Raw genomic sequence first — 19,194 nt, 5'->3', positions numbered from 1 at the left:
TTTGTCATTGTTTTGAATTTTATTTCAATATGTAATTTCTTATAGATACGTGATTACATATTATAAAGACAAAAATTAAGTCAACCACGGTATGTAAATAGTGCAAAAGTCAAAGTGATGCATTTTTTTTTTTAAAAAAAGCAACTTATTGATGCAGCAGTCCACACCGTGTGGCAGGAGTTACCCGAGTTATTCAATCAGGGGTTACTCGAGTTACTTGATCAAAGGTTACTTGAGATAGGGGTTCACTCAGTCAAAGGTTACTTGTGGGGTTACTTGGTTAGGGGTTACTCGAGGGATTACACGGTCATGGGTTACTCGATCCGAGTTACTCGGTTAGGGATTATTTAAGAAGTTCGGCCAAGGGTTACTCGAGTAATTTGGTTGTAATCCATAAAATATGTTAGATAGTGGTGAAATCCATTTTTTTTTATTTTTTATTTTTATTTTTTTGGTGTTATAATACAAGTTTTAGATTTTGTGGTGTTATAATTAGGGGTGTCAATTCAAATGATAGGATCAGATTTGATCTGATATGATCAGGTCGGGTCGGGTCAATTTTTAAAGTTAAGTCATACTCCCTCCGTCCTTAAATTACATTCCTACTTCTAGCCTTTATAATAGATAATAGAGAGAAGTAGGAATGTAATTTAGGGACTAATAGAGAGAAGTAGAAAATGTAATTAAGGGACGGAGCGAGTACAAAATTGTTATGTCCACGTGACTCCAAATTTAAATCGGATATTTTTTGGATCGATTTCGAATCGGGTGGGGTCGGGTGGGGTGTGCTTTTGACACCTCTACCGACATCTCTAGTTATAATCCATTTTTTTAAAAAATTTGTGGGTATATTTTCTAATTTTTTTCCTACTAGTATTAAATCATTGTTGACTCTATTAATCTCAGTCATTGCTGGAGATAATGGATTCTTCCGGCGCAGGCGATCTCCCAAAAGCAACCTGAAATTCCGGTACACAGTTTCAAAGATCTTCGGATTTTCGTTTCACTTATGATCTTGATGCAACACCGATATTGTCTTTTTCTGGCGGCTGCTGTAAGTGGGGTTGTAGAATTTGATGCTTACCAAATCACTGATTAATCCTGTTTCTGCTTCAGCATCGTCTTCTCGGGAGTACTATTGTGAAAGCGGAACTCGCTTCCTGAGGTTTAATTTTGTTTTTTTCTTACATAGTTACATTTGTTGTTTTCGTGTTTTCTGTTTTAAAATGATTGTTTGTATTTTGATTTATCAAAAAAGTTCCTTATGAAATGACATGTCAACACTCAACAACAATAAAAGTCACTAATTCCAGTTAGCGGTTTTACTCGATACATGAAAACACTGTATTATGATAACTGCTTGCATTTTCCATGGAAATCATTCATATCAATTGGTAGAAGATATACCTGATTGTATGCTTTTATTGCAAGTAACATATTTAAAACTACCTTGGTGGCATGTAAATTACATGTAGGTATGTAACATATTTCTGAATTGTGTTCTATGATGGATTGGCAGGAGAGATAGTTTAATTTCTCATCAGCTGTTTAGTGATGCTGTTTCGATTAAGGAAGATTTGACTGCAATTGCAATGCTGTCACCAGTGTCAAAACAACCAAAGTTGCAGCTGGCAGAACAGGATGCCAAGACATCTGTGTCAAACAATCCGCAGGAGTTGGCTGTGGCAGACCCATTTGAACAGTCTGTTATAACATCAGTGTCGAACAAGCCACGGGAGTTGAATGTGGCAGACCCATTTGAACAGTCTTCTATGACATCAGTGTCGAACAAGCCACGGGAGTTGAATGTGGCAGACCCATTTGAACATTCTGCTATGACATTTGTGTCGAACAAGCCACGGGAGTTGAATGTGGCAGACCCATTTGAACAGTCTTCTATGACATCAGTGTCGAGCAAGCCACAGGAGTTGAATGTGGCAGACCCATTTGCACATACTACCATGCCATCAGTGTCAACCAGGCAACCACAAGAGTGCAATGTGGCGGACTCAGTTGCACAGATTGATATGCATCTCCGTGAGGCATTGACAGCTGGGACGGAGTTAATGGAAAATTTGAAACTGTCAGGGTCTGAGAACGATTTGGCAGCATCAGAACTTGCAGAGCAAGTGATTCTCTCTGCGAAACGAGTCCAAAAACTACTTCCAGTGAAGAAGGAGATGATGTTTCGTAAGGAGTTGCTTCCAATGGATCTTACTCCAAGTGGTGTTAGCAAATTGAAATGCTTACCTATTCCAAAGGTGTTTGCCGAGAAATATTTCCCTAAGCTGCTTTCTTCAATCAAAAGTATCCTGCTTAACTTTGAAGATCTTACTGGGAAGTTGTGGACATTTCAGTACTCCTACTGGAACACCTACCAGTGCTACATCCTCGCTGAAGGCTGGAGCCGCTTTGTTGAGGAGAAACAGCTCTCTGTGGGTGATACTGTCTTTTTTTACCGTGGAGTTGGAGGGGAAGATAGGTACAAATTCTTCATTCATTGGAGTCGTAGGGGTGCTTTGGCTAAGCAATTCCTTGGTAATGCACTGCTCTTCCGAATGCTTAATTCCCCTCCTAATGCTTCATATGATGAGATGGATGCTGATGATGTCCATGCTCCTTTTACTCCATTTCCTTTTACCCCGTCTCCTTTAACTCCATATCCCTTTACTCCGTCCCCTTTAACTCCATATCCCTTTACTCCGTCCCCCACTTTGAGTGATGGGTTGATTGTTGATGATGCTCTTGCTCCTTACTTTCATTCTCTTAGCCCCAATCATTGTTCCCCTTGCGAGGCAGACTTTGATGGGGTGATTGCTGATAAGGCCTTGCGTTATTGTGCTTTGTTTCCTCATAATTACGAATTCGAAAAAGAAACAGTCATTCAATTATGGATGGCACATGGTGTTTTTGTGAGGGAGCCAATGGAGGGAAATGCTGATTTTTTTTTTGAGAATTGGCTGACCCGTGGTTACTTTTTATTTTGCCAAACCAATTTGGTGACTGGGAAAGCAATGTACAAATTCAAGAGGGATTGCTGTTTATTCCCATTATCGATTTTAAGTGGCAACCATGTAGTTCTGATAGAGGGAAATTCAAACTTAAATGATGTCTCTGTAGAAGTATCTCATGTTTCTATCAGGTGTTACACTCAAAAAAATTCCACTGTCTTTCAAGAACTCAAGAGATTCAAGCATCTAAGAACACTTATGTTTCTCCGTGGTCATGATTTGAGCTTCAAGCAAGTCCCTCGAGATTTCTTTTTGTCATTGAAGTTACTACAAGTTTTGGATTTGAGTCAGACTTGTCTCTTGGAGCTGCCCAGTTCTATAGGGAATTTGAAATGTCTACGTTATTTAGACCTTTCAGAGACTCTCATCAAACGTTTGCCTGCAGCAATTGATTGCCTTGAGAATTTGCTGACTTTGAAACTCCGAGGTTGCTTGAATCTCACTTCCTTGCCAAAAGGAATGAATAAGCTGGTTAATCTGCGTCATCTTGAGCTTGATGTTCGTAGACAGTTACGCTCAATGCCTCCAGGGTTAGGAACTTTAACTAACATTCAAACACTGTCAGCTTTCCTTGTTGATCTGGAAGACGAATGCAGCATACGACAGTTACAGAACATGAATAACCTCTCAGGGAACTTTTGTATCTGCAGGCTTGAGAATGTGTTGACGAAGGATGAGGCCATAGAAGCTTGTTTATGCTACAAATCAAAGCTTACAAAGTTGGAGTTACAGTGGAGTGACTCACAAAATGAAGATGTTTCAGGTAGTGGAGAAGTCCTTTCTTCTCTTGTGCCAAATACAAGCCTTGAAGAGTTGCATATTAGTTGTTTTGATGGTTTTGATCTGCCTGGTTGGATTTGTGATCCAGCTTTTTCTAAGCTGGTCCGTATCACCCTCTTCAAGTGTGAAAACTGTTTAGTCCTACCATCTCTTGGACAACTTCCATCGCTCAAATTCCTAAACATATTGGACTTTCACAAACTGAAGGTGATTGATCATAATTTTTATGGTTGGCTTGACTTCCAAGGGGTCATTGCCTTCCCTAAGTTGGAGAAGTTAGCTATTGAAAACATGCTTAGCCTAGAAGAATGGAGTGGAATGGAAAAATCTGTTTTTCCTTGCCTTCTTAAACTCACAATTAAGTATTGCCCCAAACTCTGTAGCTTAAACACGCTTTCAAATCTCAGTTTTCTCAAATATTTGGAGATAAGTCACTGTGATATGCTTGAATCTTGGACTGATGGCAGATTGCCTCCTTCAGTTGAGACACTCATTATTGAGGATTGTCCCATGATCTCTGTGGAATCCTTGAAGAATGGAGGCCAAGATTGGCACAAGGTGGCGCACATTCAAAGTTTGTGGGTTGATAATCAAGAGATACCTTCTGGTAAATCTTTCCATGCTACTTTTCTTTATCTTTCTTCCAGGAGGACTTGCATTGTTTTCTTCTTCTTTTTTAAAGTAATGGTTGTTATACTAGTTCGAGATATGCCGGGTAGACAAGGTCACTGGAGCTCTAGGTTTTTTTTGAATTTAATGCAACACGCTACTCCTTAATATGAGTACTTTTATTAAGAAAGATTTACCCTGATGTCCACCAGCTATATCTATATACAAATTCTATGTGTAGAAAAGCTGCAGTTTTTAGCCCCTGGCTTTTAAAGTATAGTATCCAAATTTTCTAATGAAAAGACAGTTCCTTCTTGATTAGTTGGTATTTGACCATCTCAATTCTAGTTTAAACAAGTGCTCTATTATGTTTAACACGTCAAGGTCTTTGAAATAATCAGATAGTAGATTGTATGACTTAGGAATTGCATTTTGCTTCAACTAGTGACATAAGTTCAATACTTGGACGGGTATTTTGGGATGTCCCTTCCCAATGAGTGAAATGCTATTAGCACTATTAGCAGGGCCTACATTTCCATGCTGTTTTTTTTTTTAAAACCATTAAGAGTATGATTTATGAGTGAAATGATACTAATATTATGTTAGGATTGAAATATGTTGATTGGATGGATATCATTAACCAAAGAGTGCAATAGGTGGGATGAAAGAATAACAATATGTTGAGGTTTTTTCCTCCAAATTTTCTGAATTTGGATGGATTTTACAATACAGTGTTTAAAAGCTATATTTGATTTTGCAGGGGCAGCAGAGTAGCTTTCCTTCAATTGTTATTCTGCCATTATTGTAAGCACTCTCAACTCTCAAGTTTCATCAGCTACCTTGGCTATGGCCTTTTGATACATATATTTGTAATATTGTATACATCTCTTATCATCACTTATGATTTATTTCAAAAAAAACTTATGATTTATTTAATTAAACCTATGAGTATTACCCTTTGGACCCAACTTCACTTTTTCTTGTTGCAAATTGTTTTACTGTGATTAATTTTTTTGGCATTTTAGTTAGCTCTTTTAGATGCTTTTCATCCAACTATTCTACTGACACCGTCATTCTTATTTACTAGCACATCTATTATAAGCATCAGTTGTGTTCCTAGAAGTAATCAGTTGTGTCCCTCTTTCCCTTTCTCTTAGTCATTCCCTTTCCTCTTGGTGAACCAAACGACCCCTAAATTTATTTGGCAACAATTTGTGTTTCCAATCTATGGGGTCGAGTTCAAGGTAGTCGTACTATCTGTTTTTTTCTCTATTATAATATATAAGATGATTTGTACCCTTGTGATTTCATGTATTTTCACCGTCAATACTTAACACAATAGTAATTTTAAACTTGTGAAAATAACCTAGGCCAATTATAACAGATGTGAGAATAAAATGTCATCAAATTCCCTGTGAATAGATATAAAATATATATATGATATAGTTTGTGTTATTGAAGTTTATGAATTTCTGTTGCATATTTGATGAGATACAACAAAATGCTTGGTTGAATATGGGTTACTCAGCATGAATATATGAAATTCCCGAGCCAAAAGAGCGAGGTTAGTGTAACTAGGACTTAGGAGCATGCTCCAAGGCCTCCAACAGCAAGGCCATAAGCATAGGAAAAAAAAAAAAAAAAAAAAATTCTTGTAGGTCATGCACCTGTTTCCAATGGTGAAAGGTGAAGTCTAACATAAATTTTCCCAGGGTTTTGCTCTCTCTCTCTTTTTCCTTTTTCCTTTTTTTTTTTTTTTTTTTTTTCTTTTTTCTTTGTTGTTGTTGTTCTGTGAGTATGTGAACTTCTAGATTTCAAATTCTGATAAGATTTCTGAATATGAAGCTTCAGTAAATTCACTAATAGCAAATTTAATGGGTAGATTCAAGGTTGTAAGGTTTTAGCTTCAATTTTCCAAAATCTTTTCCTAGCAAATTGATTATATCTTTTTTATCCGTACAGGATTCATGTAAAATATACTACATATCAATTTTGCTGGTTTTCTCACTCAATTTCAAGGAGGCAATAGAGTTGATGTCTGATATCAACTTGCATTTCGATCTATTTTCCATTTAAATGATGAGCAAATTGTATTTTTGCAGTTTACATGGCTCTTCCCGTAATGAGTTCCCCGTTTTCTCCAATATTGACTATACCGATGGACGTTAGTTTATTTTCCCTCATTTGAAACTAGGTCGCAACTCATTCTTCAATGGTTAAACGAACGTCGTTTTACCGAAGTATCTGATACCGAGGACTTTCACATAGCATTGCTGGTGACATTGTTCCGTTTGTATTCAAAGTGGACTGGACCAATGGTGATGAATTTTGCCGGCGATGACATGGCTGCCTCGGTTAGTTTGAATTTCGTAAATTAGGTTATTGAACTTATTGAATTTGGATATTGTTGTATAATTTGATGATTATTGATTTGTACTGGACTATTGGAATGTATGTGTGGATGCAATTAGGATTTTAAGTTTTGTTATTCCTGATCATCCATCCTGATAATCATAGAAATTGATGGTATTCAACTAGGATTATAAGTTTTGCGATCATAAAAAAACTTGGGTTTTCACCTAAGATGCTGATTGCTGAATGCTCATTTCTCCAGCATGACCGTTTGTCCATTTGTTATGCTTCTTTGTGAAGACAACTGGTGCTAGACTGCTATAAAAATTGTAAAACGTAAGATATTAGTATCGTATAGAGCTATAGATACATTGGCGGATAGGCCTGTTACTGATTTTAACATCACTAATAGGCACGCTGCTGATTTTAACATCATATTAGGGGTGCTAATTGAGCGAGCTGAGACCAAGCTTAGTTCTTGCTCGACTTGTGAGTTGTGATACTTGTGCCGTTGTGCGTACTCAAGCTGAATCTCAAACTTTTTCAAGATTAATTTGTAAGTTCAACATCCATATAACTCAACTTGATTTCAGAAATATTGACTTCTTATATGGTATAACTGTGTTCTAATTTTCTTTCGCTTGTCACCAATGTTGTTTAAATGTTTACTGTCAATTCTAAGTTAATTAGGTTTTATAATAAGAATAAATTGGTTAATTAAAAAAAAAAAAAAGGTATTCAAGCTTGCTAGCTCTCGAGTTGAGCTTTGTCGGGTTCTGGTTCATAATAATTTTAAACTAAGCTCAAATAGTTTATGAACTTGATAAATTCATTAATACACCAATCACTACAAGACAAACTATGAAAAGCTATTTTTAAAAAAAAGAAAAAAAAATTATTGTTCGACCCACATGTTCTTTTTTCATCACTGTCCAACTTGCTTTCTGCACCTTCAATGAATCAACATAATATACCCCACAGCCACATTGACTTTTGACTTCTGAGTTTCCTTGTCTACAGGTCATCTCAACTCTCAAGCTAATAATCCTGAGAAAAAAAGGGTGTATTGTGTATGATGTGGTGACTGGTGAGCTTTCATCCCTGAACAAGAACACCAAGATAGGTATCTATTTTTTGCTGAGTTATTACTCTTTTATCTACAAATCTAAATACAATAATGGAAGTTTTTCAATCAGACTTTGCTTTGGCTTTGCTTCAAGATTTGCTAGAAAGATTCAAATTTTTAGTCTTTGAGGAAGCAGGTCAGGTTGTACAGTTTGATGCAGAAGATGAACTTAAAAAGCTGAAGAGGAAACTCTTGAAAGCAGAAACTTTGTTTGACAGCTTTCAGCTGACTCCAAACAATACCTGGCAACATTGGGTTGGAGAAGTCACTGGAGTTTGCTATGATGCTGAAGACTTGGTTGATGATATAGTACTTGGTGCTAGTAAAACTTCAGTGATTGAGAAGATGTTTTCGTTTTTCGAAAGGCGGAAGATGGCTCAACAGATCCAAGAGCTTCAAGGAAGGTTAGAGGATATAATAAGTGGATTAGACATGGTCAACAGAACAAACCAGCAAGCACTGCAGTGCTCACTAGGATGTTACAAAGAGATTGCTCATACAAGAGAGCAAATTCGAGTTCCAGTGAGGTTATTCGGGAGGGAAAGCGACAAGGAGAAGATAGTCTCCATGCTGCTGGAAGAAACACTGATTACAGTTTCTATAGTTGGCATGGGTGGCCTTGGCAAAACAACACTTGCTCAGAGTATTCAAGATGATTCCAGAATCCAAGAAAAGTTTCATCGTATAGTTTGGATTTCAGTGTCCGCGGAGTTTGACATGACAAAGATCACAGACTTTATATTGAATCGGAGGCAGGAAGGTGAGTATAGCTTTCATCCTGAGAGAATCCAAAGTTCATTTGGTGATCTTTACTTGGGGAGAAGTATTTTGTTTGTGTTGGATGATTTACGGGAAGTTAAGGGTAATGATTGGTGTTCTTTCTGTCATTATTTTCTGTGCTCGTCTGGTTCCAAAGCTCTTCTGACTACTAGCAACCCAAATGTAACATCAATTACTAATGCTACTCCTTATCATTTACAAATGATGAAGGATGAAGATTGTCAGGTTCTAATCATGGATAGAGCGCTGTCTTTTAATAATATATCTGAACGAAAGCTTGTAATTTTGGAGGATATTGCTGGAGCAATGGCCCAAAAGTGCAAGGGCTTGCCTCTGGCAGCCAATATTTTGGGACTTCTTTTATCCTCTAAGCATGATGATGATGATTGGGTTACTTTATCAGAGAAAGACATATGTGAGCTAAGTATTTTTAAAGAGGAAATATTTCCTGCTTTTAGACTGAGCAACCCTAACTTGGCATCACATTTGAAGAAGTGTCTTGCTTACTGCTCCTTATTTCCTCGTGATTATGATTTCGAGAAAGACAACTTGGTTCAGCTGTGGATGGCAGAAGGTTTTCTTCTGCCTCAAGGGATGACAAACCTTGAACAAATTGGCTGTGAGTATTTTAATGAGCTGTTATGGAGATCTGTGTTTCAACTTTCGCATCTTGGTGATCAGGAGATGCCAAGCTACAAAATTCATGAATTTATTCACAGGTTTGCTGAGTTTGTGGCTTCAGACACATGTTTCAGGTTGGCGAAAGGTGAGTGGTCTTGCTCCGCCCCTTTATACAAAAAAGTTCGCCATCTGTCCCTGCTTTGTGATTGCATCAAACTACCGTTCCTCAAAGAAATTGAGAAATGTGATGGTCTGAGGACATTTCTTCTGCTAAGTGAACACGGAACTCAAATTGGCCAAGTCCCTTATTCCTTTTTTCAGAAATTGGTGCGGTTGAGAGTTCTAGACTTGAGTCATACTAATATTGATGAGCTTCCTGAGTCACTGGGTAGATTAAAGCATTTACGGTACTTGGATGCATCTCAGACACATATCCTAAGGTTGCCTAACTCAGCTTCCGACCTTCATGGGTTACAAGTACTCAAGTTGAGCGGCTGTTCTGAACTCCGAGAGTTGCCAAAACAGATTAAAAACTTGACCAACCTTATACATCTTGATGTCGACATGAGGAAATTGAGGTGCATGCCTGCAAGCATTGGGAGTTTGAGTTGCCTTAAAACACTTCCTGCCTTTATGGTTGGTAAGAAGGAAGGATATCGCATAACTGAGTTGAAGAATTTGAAGCATCTACGTGGTACAATATACCTTGGTAAACTTGAATATGTTAGGGATGGGGCAGAGGCCAGGGAAGCCATGATATGTGATAAGCCATTTATTAAGAGGTTGGAATTAGAATGGAGCCGTTGTTCTAGAGATGGATCTGTGCAAATGGATATCCTTTCTGGCCTGCAACCGCACAAAAATTTGAAGGAACTGTTATTAATCAACTATGGTGGTTCCAGATTTCCTGTTTGGCTTACAAGCCCATCCTGCTTGCTTGTAAGTATTCATGTACAATTTTGCAAGCAAGATGATGTCTTGCCATCACTTGGGCAACTTCTCTTCCTCAAGACACTTAATATCGAAGGCATGGATCGAGTGAAGTGTGTGGACAACCATTTTTGTGGAGAAGGTAGAAATGAAGCCTTCCCTTCATTAGAATCATTGAAGATCCAAGACATGATGTGCCTTGCAAGGTGGTTTAAATTGCCAGACAATAGCATGCCCCAGCTCCGTGAACTTACCATTGAGGATTGTCCTAATCTCCTCTCAATGCAGTCACTAAAACATATGAATTCATTGCAAACTTTTGAGCTCAATCGCTGCATGGAGCTGATGTCATTGCCTGAGCTTCCGGTGTCAATTCAGTCACTGATCATTACCGATTGTGATATGGTGAAACAGCGATGTCAACCTGAAGAAGGTCCTGATTGGAGTAGCATAAGAGCAATTCCGTATGTGGAGATTGACTACGAGACTGTGGTTCCTCAAGCTTCAAGTTAATGTACCTCCACATGACAGTCTGCTCTTGTTGGTAAGGTTTCCTCCTTTCCAGAAACTGATCTGACCATAAGCTAAGTGATGTTTGTATTTATTTTAATGGTTCTTGTATTGATCTAGAAATTTTAATATATCGTGCAGATTATAGCCTTTTCCTATCCTCTCCCCAAACCCGAAAAGTTGAATTAAATAGAAACTACACTTGATAATCGTTAGAGCAGTTCAGTAATTAGAAAGTCATGTCTGATCTGAAGAGCGGCCAGTTTGAAATTTTCTGAGAAAGGTATGAGGTAATCATGAGTGTTTTCCATTGAACCTGCTTCTTTCAATTCACGTATTGTTCAGGGATGTGGGAGCTAGCAAATGGTATGATAGGCCATGGGATCAAAGTATCAAAAGCTTAAGTAATTGGGGATACAAATTTACTAGAGTCATCTTATATAATGGTCATTGTCTTAAATTTCGTCATATGCTTATTTATGAAGTGTTGGGACAATGTGATTATCTATTGCGGATGGTGAGAATATCTTTGAAGGCTGATTGCTTTGTTTCACTAACAGTATCCTCTTTATTCGGTTGGTTTACTAACAGGTCCGTTCTTTGTTGGCGAAAATGCAGGAAAGATCATTAGACACTGCCAAATGCCAATGCAGTCCTACAAATACAGTGATAAGTAATTGATCATTCTTCTACAAGCAATAGTTTGTTTGCTGATGATGATTAGTAATGATGTTTACACTTCGTTGTCAGACTCAGAGAGTCACAGGTAATGGAGGTAGTGCAACAAGGAATGAATTCTGTGACTTGTTTACAATGTGAGTGAATAAAATCTGGGAAATGATTGACATGTAAGCATAGTCAATTTGAGAAGTACTACTAGTGTAATATCTCTGCAGAGTATTGTATAATTTTTTGTTGTAATTGCCTATAGATTTTGCAGTAGAATTCTGAAGTTGATCTGCTGAACTTTGTTTCAGAGGGTGCTTTTGTAGGCTTATTGTTATTATTGTAAATTCTTTATTGAATATCTATATCTCAACTTATATTCTTTTTTATTTTTGTTTTATTTTTTTGTGCACTTATTCTATACCTCAAGTACCTGTGTCGGACCTTCGACACTCAGACATGAGTATGATATTTGGACACTTTATTTTACCTCAAGTATCTGTGTCAGACCCACAACACTCGGACATGAGTATGACACTTGGACACTTGATTTTAGTTTAAAAAAATAGCCGAGTTAGACACTTGAACACGTACTCGTATCAGACCTGGGAACCCGAGTCCGAGTAACATGGGTGGCATCCTCCTCATTAATTGCTTTTCTTTCCATAACTTACAATTTATTTTTATTTTTATTTTATTTTTATTTTTTTTTAAAATGTAAATGTTCACCCAAAGAAATTTGTAAACGTTGTTTAGACAAGATTAGGAATTTAGGATAGCCTTAAGTATAATAACATGTCTTAGTGTCTTACCAATTAGGCAATTACCACTCAAATATGTCATATTTCTATTTTTTTTTTCTTTTGATTTAATTATTAACAAACAAAATATAAAAACATATTAAATGAATAGCCTGTTTTGTATTAGCTAGCTACACCATGTAGCCGCTTATAAAAGAACAAAGTAACCTTTGTAACATTAACCAAATAACCCTGTAATATTGACCAAGTAACCTCATGATGGGTGGTGTTTGGGGTAAAAATACCCTAAACACGTGGCCCAATGGCCTAGTGACACGTGGCACCCAGCCGTTGGTCAGCAGGGCTCCAATCCTCTGCTGACACGTGTCCTCTAAACCCTAAAAGGGGAACCATCCCTTCCCCACTATAAATAGTGGAAGGACCCTCATTAATGGGTATCTGGAACATTTATTATTCACATTGAATACTCCTCAAAAAGAAAAACACTTACCCCGAGCAATATTAATTGCAGAATTCTCCCATTACGCGAGAAGTAACTTCTACATTACGTGCATCCTACCTCCCGTATCTTTACTAACTTGATCGTCGGAGGCGGAGCTCCTACCCCCAGGAGTCTTCGTGATTTTGCAGGCACAGGCGTCGAAGGGCATTCTTGGAATTGTAACTCTCCCGCAGGACACATCAAAAAACCCCGAAACATTTGGCGCCGTCTGTGGGGAGAGTACTTCTAAGATGACTTCTGATACTGTGTCACCGAATCAGGGCAAACGGCCTGTGGTCGAGCCCGAGGTCCAGACGGACCATGAAAGTGGAGATGAAATTGAAACATATGTGGCCCCGGATGGGTCTTTCAGAACGAAGCACACTCGTGCTAAAGATAGAAGAGAACGGGAAATCAGCCAAGCTGCTCCCAGCAACCCAGCCGGGCAACCGGCTGGAATTGCCCAGACGGTGGAGGGCTCAGCTCCCGTTACAAGAAACGAACTCAAGTCTTTCATGAATAGTTTCAAGGGTGAGATCAAGAGCCTCATCCGGTCAGCTACTCCAAAGAAGGGTCAGCCGGCCAAGAAGCCTTCTGGGAAGAAGGCGGTCAAAGAACGAGTTCCTACCCCTCATCCAAAGCCAAAGGAGGGGGAGGGCTTAAGGTTTGACCCAAGCAGACTCCGTTTTCCTCAAGGGGAGCTGCGAAAGGCCATCCGGCACGTACAGCCGGATGGCTCCAACAAAACATTCTCAGACGCCCGCACGTTTCTCCAAGAGAAGCGAGGTCAGGCGTCTGCGTCGGCCTCAACGTCGACCTTCCCGGACAGTTTCCCTGACGTCTCACAAAGGCGTACGGGAACGAATCCTGGGAGCCAGACGGGCGAAGCTTCTGCCCGGTCTGGACCCAAAGTGATCCAGCCTGGCCTATTTGGCACACCGAATGGGTTGGGTGGATCCCCTTTTATGTCACCGGGTCTTTTCGGTGGGCAAGTGCAGCAGCCGTACCAACCTACGGACTGGCAGCTGCGCCTGCTAAATTTGGGGGAACAACCAACGGCGTTCTCACCTGAGATAACCCAGGCGGCACAGCCGCCTAAGATCAAAAATATTTTGGTGGGGGCCTATGACGGCACCACCAATCCAGAGGACCATCTAATGGCCTACTCTAACCTCATGTACCTTCAGGGGTTAGATGATGCCGTCTGGTGTCGATGCTTCCCGGCTACCCTCAAGGGCATAGCCCAGCGGTGGTTTGGTAACTTACCGGCCGGCTGCATCAACAGCTTTCGAACTTTGGCGTACTTGTTTACGTCAAATTTCTCAATGAACATTCCTGCCAAAAAGACTAGCCTCGACCTAGGGGCAATACAGCAGGGCGACCGGGAGGGCCTCCGGTCATACGTCAGACGGTTCAATCTGATGAGAATTCAGATTCCAGGATTATCAGACGAAGTGGCCTATACAGACTTCTTTCGAGGTCTGAAGGATGGGTCGACTTTTAAGTTTGACCTCGTCCTGAAGAGGGTTGCTACCCTCCAAGAGGCGTTAATTGAAGCTGAAGCCTATATACAGGCGACGGAGCTTTGTGTTGTTAAGCAGCCGTCAGATTCTAAAAAGTCTGACAAAAAAGAGAGCCGGCAACAGCATCAGCCGGCAAGAAAGGAAGAAAAGAGAAAAGGGGTCAGGGCAGCTGACCGATCAGGACAGCCGGCCCAGAAGATCAGGCAGAAGTCAGAACCGTATGTCCCCAAATACGAGTTCACAAAAGATTGCTCCACCATCCTCCTGGAAATCAAAGACCGGATGTCTCTCGACAAACCGGCTGAAATGAAAAGCCCCGTGAATAAACGGGACAAGAGCAAGTATTGCCAATACCACGAGGATGTTGGCCACGACACCAATGGCTGCTATAGCCTCAGGCGGCTATTGGACCGTCTGGCAGATGAGGGGGCCCTAAAATCCTACCTACCCAAGGCTAAGGGTAATACCCAGGCCAAGAAAGGGCAGGCGGCAAAAACCGGCCCAGTAAACTCCGAGACGGATGAAGAGACCATCTTCACCATAGCAGGCGGTTTTGCCGGAGGGGGTCCCACCATCCGGGGCACCAAAGACAACATCAGGAAGCTGGTCAACTCAGTGGATGAGGGCCAGGCGTCGAAAGACATCTTCCCTGAGGTCCTTATTTCTGAAAAGGACCGGGGCAAGGTCAGGCGGCCTCATGATGACCCCATCGTCATCGAATGCAAGGTTGCCAACCAGAAGATTGGCCGGATCCTAATAGACACCGGGAGCTCGTCTGACCTAATCAGTTATCAGTGCTTGACTAAGCTCAAGTACACATCCGGTAACATGCACCAGGCTCCTCACCCACTAGTCGGTTTTGGGGGTGGAGTAGTGCATCCGGTCGGAAGCATAGATCTTTCGATCCGGCTGGGTAAAAAGGGGCAAGGACGCCACATGATAGTCAAGTTTTTAATTGTGGAGGAGCTGTCCGCCTACAACATGATATTTGGCTGTCCTACCCTCAACGCATCTAAGGCTGTCATCATCCCGTCCCTCATGTTGGTCAAGTTTCAAAAGGATGATGGTACAGTCGGTGCCCTAAGCGGGGACCAGAAGACGGCCAGAGAGTGCTATCTCTCTGATGTCAAGACAACTATGGGTGCAGCCGGCAAGGGTGAGCCCATAGATATTGATAACTGCGACCCAGCAGTCCCGGCTCCAAGGGCAGCCGGTAAGAAAAGAAAGGCGGACCAATTGGCACCCGTCAAACAGGAGAAATAGCAATCACTAGCCGGTGACAGGTCAGATGACCAACGACCTCAGCCGGCTGGTGACTGCCTAGATGTCATCCTAGATGACAGCCGTCCCGAAAGAACAGTCAAGGTCGGGACGGTAGCCTTCGAACGGTTGGGAGTAGGTTTGCTCCAGCTGCTGAAGGAATTCAAAGACATCTTTGCCTTTGAAGTGGAAGAGATGCCAGGCGTCAGCCCGGATCTTGCTGTCCACAAGCTAGCCGTAGATCCCAAAAAGCAGCCGGTTAGGCAGAAAAAGAGGGATCATGGTGGAGAAAGATCTCAAGCGGCAGCGGCTGAGGTCAAAAAGCTGTTGGATGCTGGGTTCATTAGGCAATGCTACTACCCGGATTGGGTGGCAAATGTCGTTCTAGTAAAGAAGCCGAACGGTACTTGGCGGATGTGTGTGGATTACACAGATCTGAACAAAGCATGCCCAAAAGATAGCTACCCGCTTCCAAAGATGGACAGCCTAGTTGACTCAACAGCCGGCCATGCGCTAATGAGCTTTATGGATGCTTATTCCGGCTTCCATCAAATACCCCTCTGGAAGAAAGATCAGGAGAAGACGACTTTCGTCACTGATCAGGGGTTATTCTGCTATACGGTGATGCCGTTTGGGTTGAAGAATGCACCGACTACATTCCAGCGCATGATAAACACTGTTTTTATCAACCAGATTGACAGGAATGTAGAGGCGTATATCGATGACATGATAGTCAAATCCAAGCTACAGACGGATCACCTAACAGACCTGCGAGAAACCTTCACCACACTCAGGCGGCACCGGGTCATGCTTAACCCAAAGAAATGCGTATTTGGTGTTGAGTCTGGGAAGTTTCTCGGATTCTTGATTGACCAAAGAGGCATTGAAGCTAATCCGGAAAAAATACAGGCGGTAATTGACATGAAATCTCCCCGCACTGTAAAAGAGGTCCAGAAGTTGACCGGTTGCTTGGCGGCATTGGGGAGGTTCCTCAGCCGGTCAGGTGACAAGTGCCTCTATTTCTTCCAGGCAATCAGGAAGAGGTCAAGGTTCGAATGGGGTGAAGAAGCAGAGGCGGCATTCCAGAGGCTTAAGCAGCACTTGCATTCTTTGCCAAGGCTAGTGAGCCCCCTACCCCGGGAGGTTCTGTACATGTACTTAGCCGTCTCTGATCACTCCCTTAGTGTCGTTCTCCTCGCTGAGAGAGACGGCATTCAGCTGCCGGTGTACTTCATCAGCCATGTCCTTAAAAATGCTGAGCTCCGGTACCCCATGATCGAAAAATTTGGGTTGGCCTTATTCGTAGCAGTCAAGCGGTTGAAGCCTTATTTTTTGGCACATCCGGTTGTGGTATACACAGATCAGCCGCTCAAGCGCACAATGACTGCTATAGAGTCATCCGGTAGAATGATCAAGTGGGCTGTTGAAATACAAAGCCTTGAGATAACTTTTGAACCTAGGCGGGCAGTGAAAGGTCAGGCGTTTGCCGACTTCATTGTCGAGATGACTAGGCCGGTGCAACCGGAAAATCCTGATCAGGTCTGGAAGTTATTTGTAGACGGCAGCTCTACGGTGAACGGCTGTGGTGCAGGTGTTATCTGTCATTCCCCGGAAGGGGATAAGTTTGAATATGCACTACGGTTTAAGTTCCAAGCCTCCAACAATGAGGCAGAGTATGAAGCTCTACTAGCCGGATTGCGCATGTGTAAGGCAGCCGGTGCAAGAAAGGTTGACGCCTGCTCAGATTCACAGCTGATCGTTAGCCAATACCTTGGTGACTACGAAGCCACCCATCCGGCTATGATCAAATATTTGCAGGCGGTTAAGGAAGAGGCTGGGTCCTTCGATGAATTTCATCTGCGACAGGTGCCCCGGTCTGAAAACAATCAGGCGGATGCCCTCTCAAAGTTGGCATCATCAGCCTCCTGTGATGCTCCTAGGACGGTCTTTTGGGAAGTCATTCAAAAACGAAGTATTCAGAATGATCCCATTGGAGTCCTGGACAGAAGTGCTACCTGGATGGATCCCATCCGGTCTTTTTTGACGGATGGTACCTTGCCGGATGACCCTTCAGAAGCATCAGCGCTCAAGAAGCGTGCTTCAAGTTTTGTTATGCATCAAGGGGAACTCCTCCGGAAGGGATACCTGCAGCCGTTTTTGAAATGTGTAACCCCGGATAGGGGGAGAGAAGTTTTGGAAGACCTGCATGCGGGGTTTTGTGCCTCGCATATTGGCGGCAGGTCCCTGGCCAGAAGAACCAGGCGGCAAGGGTACTTCTGGCCCACTCTTGAAGCGGATGCCATGGATCTAGTAAAGAGATGCGACAAGTGCCAAAAATTCGCTAAATTGATACATCAACCGGCAACAGATCTCACGGCAATCCATAGTCCGGTTCCGTTTGCTAAATGGGGCATGGACATTTTGGGACCTTATACGCCTGCGACAGGCGGCCGCCGCTACATTCTTGTAGCAGTAGACTACTTCACCAAATGGGTTGAGGCAGAGGCGGTAAAAGGGATTAAAACGAAAGACGTGATTTCTTTCATCTGGAGAAACGTCATCACCCGGTTCGGGGTTCCAATGTCCCTGGTTTTTGACAACGGACCGCAGTTCGAAACGCCTGTTCTCAAGATTTGGTTGGGAGACCAAGGAATTTCCCATTTCTTTGCATCCGTTGGCCGTCCTCAGGCAAACGGTCAAGTTGAGGCTTTTAACAAGTTGATCTCAGACGGGATAAAGAAGAAAGTAGAGAGAGTCGGTGGACTATGGGCAGAGGAATTACCTCATGTCCTTTGGGCTATCCGGACAACCGAAAAGGGGGCAACCGGTGAGACCCCATTTCTCATGACATACGGCACTGAAGCAGTTCTTCCCATTGAACATTATGAGCCTACTCTACGCATTATGTTATATGACGAGGAGGCTAACTGGGAAGCCATGCGGTTGGCATTAGATGCTCTCCCAGAGCGAAGGGGGAATGCTGCCCTGCGTCATGAGATCTACCGTCTGCGTATGACTAGAGCCTACAACAAGCGGCTTCGTAAAAGACCTTTGAAAGAAGGAGATTTTGTGCTTCGCAAAATGGAGGCAACCGGTAGGGCCAATGAACAAGGCAAATTAACCCCAAATTGGGAGGGACCCTACCGGATCTTTGAAGAAGTACGAGACGGCACTTACCGCCTGGAAACTCCAGACGGAAGAAAGTTGCCTAGAACTTGGAATGTAGATAACCTCAAAAAATACTACTTCTAAGTATTGTACATCTTTTGTAAATTCTCAAATGATTAATGAGAATTACATTCAATTTTGTATACAGCCGCCATGTCTTGTGCCTACCACAAGCGGCACCAGTAACTAATTTTTGCATCCGGTGACACCCATACGGGTGAATTCATCGAAGAGAACATCTCCCATTTGGGTGGTAAATTGTTCTAAGCGATCACACAGGCGGACAAATCCGCCTGACGATCCCTCGCACCAAAAAGGGCAGGCTAGCACCCCTAAACTTGCAGCCGGCCCACTTTTTGGAAGTACCACTCAAGGATGTTTCCAAAATTCAGCCGGTACTCAATACCGCCACCTGACTCTCTAAGAGCAGGCCTAAAAACATTTGGTCTAGGCCATAATTCATTCAGGGGTATGCTTGCAAAAGCCCAACCGGTGAATGGACATCCTAATCTGGCGTGATTCTTTTGCGAAGTCCCGACCAGTAATTCAGTATAAACCGACTGGCTCCCGAATCTAATGTTGGCACTTAGTGTATATATTCGTGTTATATCATATG

General features: G+C 42.0%; 2 protein-coding genes across 9 annotated transcripts; both read left to right on the top strand.

Moving 5' to 3' along the window:
* Positions 1-202: 202 nt before the first annotated feature.
* On the top strand, positions 203-6,854 carry LOC110738806. Of its 4 annotated transcripts, XM_021919242.1 has the most exons (5): positions 203-1,165; positions 1,520-4,153; positions 4,259-4,398; positions 5,161-5,204; positions 6,503-6,854. In XM_021919242.1, exons 1-4 carry the CDS (start codon positions 1,077-1,079, stop codon positions 5,172-5,174), a joined length of 2,877 nt encoding a protein of 958 aa, XP_021774934.1. In that variant the 5' UTR covers positions 203-1,076; the 3' UTR covers positions 5,175-5,204; positions 6,503-6,854. The 4 variants fall into 4 exon arrangements, with proteins under 4 accessions (XP_021774934.1, XP_021774933.1, XP_021774935.1 ...); XM_021919241.1 differs by having other exon boundaries at positions 1,520-4,398; positions 6,363-6,854; XM_021919239.1 differs by having other exon boundaries at positions 204-1,165; positions 1,520-4,398.
* LOC110738807 (putative disease resistance RPP13-like protein 1) lies at positions 6,637-11,785 on the top strand. 5 transcript variants are annotated; one of them, XR_002514664.1, is made up of 5 exons: positions 6,637-6,754; positions 7,773-7,875; positions 7,949-10,753; positions 10,861-11,002; positions 11,338-11,785. XR_002514664.1 is itself a non-coding variant. In XM_021919246.1 (4 exons), the coding sequence occupies exons 1-3, from the start codon at positions 6,716-6,718 to the stop codon at positions 10,720-10,722; spliced, it is 2,850 nt and encodes a 949-aa protein (XP_021774938.1). In that variant the 5' UTR covers positions 6,637-6,715; the 3' UTR covers positions 10,723-10,753; positions 11,338-11,785. The 5 variants fall into 5 exon arrangements, 4 of the variants coding, with proteins under 4 accessions (XP_021774938.1, XP_021774936.1, XP_021774937.1 ...); XM_021919246.1 differs by lacking the exon at positions 10,861-11,002 and having other exon boundaries at positions 8,015-10,753; XM_021919244.1 differs by lacking the exon at positions 10,861-11,002.
* The last annotated feature ends 7,409 nt before the right edge of the window (positions 11,786-19,194 follow it).

Source organism: Chenopodium quinoa, unplaced genomic scaffold, assembly GCF_001683475.1.
Source record: "Chenopodium quinoa cultivar QQ74 unplaced genomic scaffold, ASM168347v1, whole genome shotgun sequence".
In the NCBI taxonomy this organism is placed as follows: domain Eukaryota; kingdom Viridiplantae; phylum Streptophyta; class Magnoliopsida; order Caryophyllales; family Amaranthaceae; genus Chenopodium; species Chenopodium quinoa.
Note: the sequence above shows the minus strand (reverse complement) of the source record. Positions and strands in the feature narration are given on the sequence as shown.